This window comes from Tachysurus fulvidraco, chromosome 25 (assembly GCF_022655615.1).
Source record: "Tachysurus fulvidraco isolate hzauxx_2018 chromosome 25, HZAU_PFXX_2.0, whole genome shotgun sequence".
Lineage (NCBI taxonomy): Eukaryota > Metazoa > Chordata > Actinopteri > Siluriformes > Bagridae > Tachysurus > Tachysurus fulvidraco.
Genome location: NC_062542.1, coordinates 16,047,136 through 16,055,516, shown reverse-complemented (window position 1 = coordinate 16,055,516; position 8,381 = coordinate 16,047,136). Strand labels below are relative to the sequence as shown.

General features: G+C 39.4%; 1 protein-coding gene across 3 annotated transcripts in view; it reads right to left on the bottom strand.

Annotated features, from left to right (window-relative positions):
* pign (phosphatidylinositol glycan anchor biosynthesis, class N) overlaps nt 1-7,394 on the bottom strand; it is a 14,029-nt gene extending 6,635 nt beyond the window's left edge. For 2 of the 3 annotated variants that reach the window (XR_007139536.1, XM_027175936.2), the window contains exons 1-20: nt 7,312-7,394; nt 6,678-6,923; nt 6,299-6,420; nt 6,089-6,187; nt 5,903-6,009; nt 5,530-5,654; nt 4,858-4,988; nt 4,598-4,717; nt 4,472-4,512; nt 4,329-4,388; nt 4,058-4,150; nt 3,875-3,930; nt 3,696-3,774; nt 3,438-3,620; nt 2,169-2,308; nt 1,788-1,887; nt 1,612-1,704; nt 1,270-1,361; nt 1,081-1,183; nt 803-911 (exon numbers count right to left, since the gene is read on the bottom strand). Coding sequence is in view for 2 of the 3 variants with exons in the window: in XM_027175936.2 (XP_027031737.1) it covers nt 803-911; nt 1,081-1,183; nt 1,270-1,361; nt 1,612-1,704; nt 1,788-1,887; nt 2,169-2,308; nt 3,438-3,620; nt 3,696-3,774; nt 3,875-3,930; nt 4,058-4,150; nt 4,329-4,388; nt 4,472-4,512; nt 4,598-4,717; nt 4,858-4,988; nt 5,530-5,654; nt 5,903-6,009; nt 6,089-6,187; nt 6,299-6,420; nt 6,678-6,904 (2,080 nt within the window). In the remaining variant the exon portion in view is untranslated. The other variant, XM_047808725.1, reaches the window with a different exon arrangement.
* Between the last annotated feature and the right edge of the window lie 987 nt (nt 7,395-8,381).

The following is an 8,381-nucleotide window of genomic DNA, read 5'->3' as shown; positions in this document are numbered from 1 at the left end:
TAAAAGAGAGAGCGGATTTTAGAAGACGGAGACTCGGTTAGACACCGAGAGACATTGTGAAGAACAGGTTTTTTTCTCTATAACAGTAACACAGGTTTCTATTAATTCCCTCGTTCTAAATTAAACATATTTTCAAATTCTATTTATTTCTATAGCGCTTTTACAATTCACATGGTCTCAAAGCAGCTTTACAGAAGTATAGAAACATAAATAAGTAAGTAAGTAAATAGATAGATAGATAGATAGATAGATAGATAGATAGATAGATAGATAGATAGATAGATAGATAGATAGATAGATAAAAAATAAATAAAAATGAAAAAAAAAAAAGAAAAATAAGTAAATGAATACGCACATTTAAAGATTAAAATTAATTTTAAATTTAATGAGCAAGCCAGAGCCAGCTCTAATCTTTTCTATAGAAATAACGCACAAATTACAGATATTGTTAATATTTTGATGTCTTGTGAGATGTTTATTTAACATGTAAGGAAGGAGTCTCCAGTGTCAGACGGTTTCCGACCACGGATAAAACTCTCAGGACAGAGGAGTCTACGCTTTGTGGTTTCTCTATTAGATAAAAATTGTGATAAAAATACTCTTTAATTTAATTTGAGTTAGTTAATAAAAGACACAGGATGAGCTGTTTCTGCAAAATAATCGATGAGAAGAGTAACTCCTCCTTATCACGCTTCCTGATCGTCGATGTTTTTTTATTTTTTTTATTTTTTTTTATTACACGCTTCACGGCCTGTCGTTCCGCACATAAAGGTAAATAAGTATAAATGTAAAGTTGTCCAACCCAGAGTGGTCCAGCTGAGGAGCTGATTGAAGAGCGACAGGCCTTGTTTGAGTCGCAGACTGGAGTGTGTGCTGGAAAGCACGTATGTGCACAGCGCCACCTGCAGCATCTGCAAACATGACCACGGCAGCGTTAGTGTGCGGGTTTATCGGTGGCACAATCACAGGGATTAGATCTGAATAAAAAATGTTTTTGATAATATTGTGTAAGAGAGTGTGTGTGTGTGTGTGTGTGTGTAAGCATGCATTACAGAAAGAGTGGAAAAAATGAATAATAACCTGGCCAATAAACAGCCAATGATCTCTGGCATGCATTCCTGTGTGTCTGTGTGAGAAGATGTAGAAGAGCGACGTGAGCACCGTCACGGCTCCGGCACACACCCTGAATTAAAAGATCGTAAACACACGGCGTAAGAAATACGGACATAAGAATTTCCAATTTGTCGTCTTGAGAGTGCAGGATCTTACACGTAGTCGGTGTCGGGTTCTCGTCCGACGACGGGCAACAAAGGAAACGCCGCCAGACACAAGCAGCTCAACACCCAGCTCGCTGACCTGAACTACGACACGACACATGACATACACGCAACGTAAGAGAACTATAAATGTGTAATAAAATGTGTGATGTGTCATGTTATAGAATAAAAAAAGAATCAACGGTAAAGTGACGCTGTAGTATAAGAGGAATAAGACGTAACGGTCGCGGCTCCTGTAACATCACGACACGAAGCGTTTTATTCCTTACGTAACGTTTGGCAGTAGGGAAAATTTCTACGTGATTGTGATAGAAAACCAGCTTTAATATCTCACCTTGGATTTTTTATAAAGCCCTGAGACGAAAGGCCACAGCGCCAACGCTATCAGTCCCAGGGTCAACACGGCACGATAGAAAAAACTCACGACCTACGAATCGGTGGAAAAGAAACGTACGCTTTAAGAAAACCAGTGAAACCGGTTTACAGGTATCTGTGATCTTTCCCACTTACCAGTAGCTCTATCCCGAATGTGACTAGAACTAAATAACCAAAGCATTTGCTCAGGGGAAGTGAAGAGACTGATCTGATGAGCTCAACAAGGATCCCAAATCTAAAAGCCAGAGCATGAACAAGACATTAGTTATAGACTTCTACCAGAAACATCCGAACGGTTTGTATACAGATGACGTCTCCACTTTAATTTAGTAAAAAAAACGCGTGATCGGAAATCGATCGGTGATCGATGCCGAAACATCACTGCTGCAGTAAAGCTGCTTTCTCATGTATTAGGTAGTGACCTCATGTTCAGACCGATATGTTCACTAAAGGCTTTGAAGACGCTTTCATTCGCTCCGAGCCTGCAGACACGACGCGTCATCGAGGTTAGCTCACTCTTTAAGGACGCCGTACCACACGGGGACAGGCAGCAGGCAGTAGATGTAGTAGGTAAAAGAGCTTGTCTGAAGAAACAGGAAGAGAGACACCAGCAGACCCACACACACACACACCCGGCCCAGACGTCTCACCGCCGTCTGAAATGACACAGGAAACGTATCAGACAGGTGATTCAGAAAAATTTGGTGTATTTTTTTTTAAGCCAAGTTTAAATGATGTCACTTCTTCATTTAACTAAACCAGCTGGAAGGAAACAGGGAAAAAAAAGTTTTTCTAATGGTAAAAGGTTTAAAACTTTCCGTACACTTCATCTAAGAAGAGAACACGAGTCTCTACTTTGGTTTACAGTTACAAATGCTTTTGTATAATGAAACCTCATTTAAAAGATTAAAACCTTTATACCGTCTACTTCTATTCCTTGATCTTTTAAACCGTTCGGTTGCTGGAGATTTTCCTTTTCTCAGATGATCACAGAAACATGTCGTTTTAGAATAATCGACGAATATAAACTCTCCTTGAAAGCACCTTAACACTGTTCATTTAGCCGAATCCCAAATTATTTCCAATTAGCTATATATGCTTAATAGTGTACATATAATAAAAGTCCTGCTGTAAAGAAAAAAGTCCTGCTGTAAATGAATAATAGAAATTCATTCAGTCATTCATTTCCTACCGAACTACCTCGGGTCACGGGGAGCCTGTGCCTATCTCAGGCGTCATCGGGCATCGAGGCAGGATACACCCTGGACGGAGTGCCAACCCATCACAGGGCACACACACACACACTCTCATTCACTCACACACACACTCACACACTACGGACAATTTTCCAGAGATGCCAATCAACCTACCATGCATGTCTTTGGACCAGGGGAGGAAACCGGAGTACCCGGAGGAAACCCCCGAGGCACGGGGAGAACATGCAAACTCCACACACACACAAGGCGGAGGCGGGAATCGAACCCCCGACGCTGGAGGTGTGAGGCGAACGTGCTAACCACTAAGCCACCGTGCCCCCAATAATAGAAATTAATCATTAGAATTTTTTTCTTTTTTACTGCTTTCAAATATTTCAATTCTTGTGGAAAATGTTAAACAGTGAAACGCTGACCGCCCCTTTAATACTCTAATACTTTTTTCCAGAACAGTACAGAGAGAGTTATTATACATTATTTTTTTTTACAAATGAAGCTTAATATTATACTTCTAAACGGTTCATCATCCGTTTTGCAAAGCTGTGTAGATTTTTGCTGGATCTGATCTCACCATGTCTCTGCTCACAGGTGGTTTGCGCAGGCCGGCGTGAGTCTTCAGGATGACCAAAACCACGTAAGACGTCCATCCGGTGAAACCCATGACGACGCTGAAGCCCAGGAAAAGACGGTCGTAGGTGTGGTAGTAAGACAATCCCTCCATGGCCTGATCGATCAGAACGTCACACTGATGAATCTGAGACAAGAAAAGGACCTTTAGATGTTTATATTTGTGTCAGAGAAAGAAAAATGGGTAAAGTTTGGTACGTACAGCTTCATCAAAGTGCCCTGTCCTGATCAGAGATCTCGTGTGACTCACAAACTGGTCCATTTTAGAATCAGTCAGAGGTCTAAATAGGAAACAGTAAAGAGATATTAATTAATAAAGTATCTGAAAACTATATGGTGTGTTGTGTAACTCGCTCCTAAGAAGACCAACAATCTACTCACTGATACGGCGTGAAGAGAAAAGACAACGTCGTCTCCTTTTTCTGTGTCATTTTCACCTAATTTATATAAAAATAAATAAATAGATAGATAGATAGATAGATAGATAGATAGATAGATAGATAGATAAATAAATAAATAAATAAATAAATAAATAAAACCCATAACATTCAAAGAGGAACTGGCCTTGAATTGCTCCAGGATTTGAACGGCGTTTGCGTACATGCTTTCAGCTCTGAAATGCTGACTGGTATTGAGGTACTCGAGTGGCAGGACACCCTACAAATAGACATAAAGACACGTCATATATCAGTCTCACCGTTTATTTTATTTTTCAGATATTCAGCGTATGGGTTCCCTTCGTTAAGGCCGATAAACAAGAAGCAAACGAGTCTAAAAAAATAAACACTTACTAAATTCTCTACATTTTAAGAGCAATAATAGATGTCAAACTTACCACAGAGTTGAGTGGAATGGGAACTCCGATGAGAGACGACATGAGCGGCGCTATATCGGCCTGCGTTCGGGCGAAACAGATCAAAAACAATTTTCCCCAAAAAGAAAATCTAGAATAAAGACAAAGTGTAAATCGAGTCCTACCTGGTTGACATCGATCCTCCTGTATGTCTCCAGCCCCCAGTCTGAGATCATCACAAACACACAGTTACAGTCAGTCCTCTCCGGTCTACCGGCCACTATATAGTGTAAAAACTGATGAACACACACCTCTGCTGTAGTCTTCATCATCGTTCTGTAAAGCGGTGTTTCTCTGAGCTCTCTGAACCCCGGCTCCCCAAGCCACCAAGGGAGTGAGCGTCTCTGACGGATGACTGGCTCCATGAGACCCTAAACGACACATTGTGAGCTTTAAGAATAAATATATAAATAAATAAAGTCTTCTTCTTAATGCTGCCATGTCACATCTGATATTTTATATAACTGTCCCGGTTCCTCTGGCAAACGGAAAACAAAAAGCGGAACCTTACCCCAGTTTGTCATGCCGTGATCGGCTGTGAAAACATACGCAGTCCTTCCGTCGTTCCCAAAAAACTCCTCCAACACAGAAACGATCTCAGCCACTCCGCTGTCAACCAGGACGACGTTATCCAGATACTCCCTTGTAGGAGACAGGGAAGATCTCCAAATTAAGCAAGTTATCATTCCACCTGGAAGTCGTGATGTCTTCGAGTTCCTAAATTTTCACCGCAATGGAGAAAATCCGTGCTCTGCGAATTTGCTACGCTGCCTGCAGCCTGCAACTTGATTGGCTCTCATATTTACTGATGCAATAACACTCTCTTATCACATGCTTAATTTTAACTCTTCTTACAAATTTATGTGCCATAAAACTTCACAATTTCACAAAGTCTATGGTATTAATTGCCTGCATCAAGTGACAATCGATGTCAGTATTTATTTTCATCCGGGCCACTTGTGTCGTGTTTGGTTCTATACGCTAACCAATAGAGTCTTACTAAAAATCTGGCTGTAAAAATTTGAGGTTAATTCACACATATAATGTCATAAGATGGACAAGTCTTTCGAGTACATAGTCGTTAAAATGTTATGCAATATAGAAACTAATACACGGGTCAAGTCAGGAGCGTGTCGATCAGCACGACGTGCACCAAATACTTCACCTCTGTTTTACAGCTTACTTTGACGTGGGCCGGTGGGCGTGTCCGTTGGTGTCGATTCCCAAAAGATGAAGGAAAAACACAATCTTATCTTCATGTAACTGAGACATGAGAGTTTCGTTCTCTTTGGACGATCTGAGAAAGTCCTGCATGAAAAAAAGGACAAAATATGAATATATACCTTTAATATTAAATGTCTTCATCATCACCCGGTAGTGATCGGTGCTTTAAAGCTGACCGTGTACAAGCTCTTCTCTTCATGTTTTGTAGTTTCAAGACTTTCATATCAGGCTTTGTGACTGATAAAAACAACCCTGTTTATAATTCAGGTTGTTTTTCTGTTAAGTCACATTTTAATACATATACACACACATCTAGCTCCACTCTAACACACCTTCACTTGATCGAACACCCAGGTATCCAGCTTGGAGGCGTCTTTCGAGGCGAAGTCCTCCATCGCAGCAGGATAAGTGTGAGTGTACACATGATCTCCACTCGCTCCTACAACGAACGCAGAATTAAACAGAGCTGCTGCATTTACTACTAACGTGGAAGTGCATGTGGTTCGCTCTTGATTTACCTTTAGCAAACATAGGCAGGATGTCAGGACTTCCCCAACACCATGTATACCGGCTTTCATTAAACACAGAGTCAAACTCCACAGGATTCTCCTTCCAGCCTGTATACGTGTGCATACACACACACATTTATATGTACACAAATACATACATATATTTATATGTTTATATGTAAGTGATACATTATACATAAATTATTATCAGATTATTACCTTTAGCCACAGCACTGACGTCCTCGTAAAAGCCTGCTATAAGTGCTACATGTCCGGGACGGGATTCTGTCGGTACACGTGTGTGGGACACTCCCCATGTACCGCTCTCCTCGATTACACTCCTGATTGTGATAAACACACAACAATGACCTATTGTAGGTAGGAAGGAAGGAAGGAAGGAAGGAAGGAAGGAAGGAAGGAAAAAGAAAAGAAGGAAGGAAGAAAGGAAGGAAGGAAGGAAGGAAGGAAGGAAGGAGGCAAGAGCAAACCGAAGGTAGATTGATGGAGATGGAGATAGAAAGGACAGGAATAATGAAAGAATACAGATAGATGGAAAGATGGATGGATGGATGGATGGATGGATGGATGAAGTGTCTACCTTAAATAGGGTGTCCTGATGGTGCCGTTTACATCAGGTTTAAACATGCTGTCTGCTCTCAGTCCATCTGCTACAAAGAGCACCAGGCGCTTGGCGGGCGACGGTAAGGGCACATGCTGAGGTCTCATCCCATGAACCAAGGGCGAGGTGAAGTAGATGTCAAATATGGAGATGAAGAAGACCACATGGACCAGAAGCCCAACGATAAAGAACGTGATCATATTCATCCTGTCTGTCGATCTGGTCCTGTAGAATATGACAACAGCAGCTTTTTAGAAGCTACAACACTTCTTTCGTCCACACAGACATTAAATCTGTTATTTTGATCATGTAACTTTCACAACTGGTTAAGAAACCCAACGAATCCCAAATGGCTCCCTTTCTCCCTTTACATGCTCACTATTTGGAGTAGATTATAAGACCTTCTGCACCCTCTGTAACGCCACATGTTATGCACATGACGTCATTTAGTTTTTAGCCATTTAGTTTTACCTTTAATATAATGTTTGTTTCGTGCTTCTTTCACTATAATATCACTGCACGGTTTATAAAACCTCATCAGCACAAATCCACACAGTCTTACAGTCATAATAAATAACACTCATAAAGCGAAATGAACTTAAAATCACTTTACTTTCGCTAACTATCCAGAGCAGCTTCAATAAACGTCCCTTCTTCACTTCCTGGATGACGTCAGAACATAACAATCTCTCAAAGGATGATGGGAAATGAAGTACAAAGATTGACTGCTAATAGCTAGCACATTCTCTTTGTATACATAGGGTGGTGTCGTGTATGTATTTGTGTAAATGTGGGATATAATTGTAATATAGCTTGAATAAAATATAGCTGTTTATGTTTATTATTAAATCTAATATAAATATCCAGATGCATTTTGGGATATATACAATTCCATCACTAGAGGGCGCATTTTGACCAAAATAAATAAAGCCAGAAAGAAATAATATACAAAATATATTATATGTCTATATAGATGTCCACAAACCTTCGGTCATATAGTGAATATTAAATATATTATACATTATTTACTCAGTATTTGATGTTATTTGAGTGATGAGAGAGAAGCAAATCTCTGCATTTCATGTTAAATGAAAACTACAGAATTGCTTTTTTTATCTCTTTTTATTTCTCTCCTTACTTCTTTTATAATTGTAAAATAGCTTGAATAAAATATAGGTATTTGTGTTTATTATTAAATCTAATATAAATACCCAGATGCATTTTAGATTAAACACAATTCCATCACTAGAGGGCGCATTTTGACCAAAATAAATGAAGCCAGAGAGAAATAATACATAAAAAGATTAAAGCCCATCTGAATCGTTCTGATTAGCCAGGTGAATTAATTAATTAATGTAATTAACATGATATAATACACTAATACACCCTCTGCCCTCTGAGTCATTTTTTAACTTTTGTTTAACTTTTGTAAATATTTCAGTATTCCTATATGTTTTGTGTGACATAAATACACACTCGTGACATTTGATGTAGGATAGAAAAGAGCAAATATCAAGCTAATGTCTTTTAAATTATTTTTGGATTTAATCAAAGATCTATTTTATAATGCAAAAAAATATTTCACTTGTAGCCACCTGAGGGCGCTATATATACAGTATATATCCAGAGTGAGGAAAAAGGCTCAGAAAATCACTCTGGATCCTTTACATCCTCTATTACCTT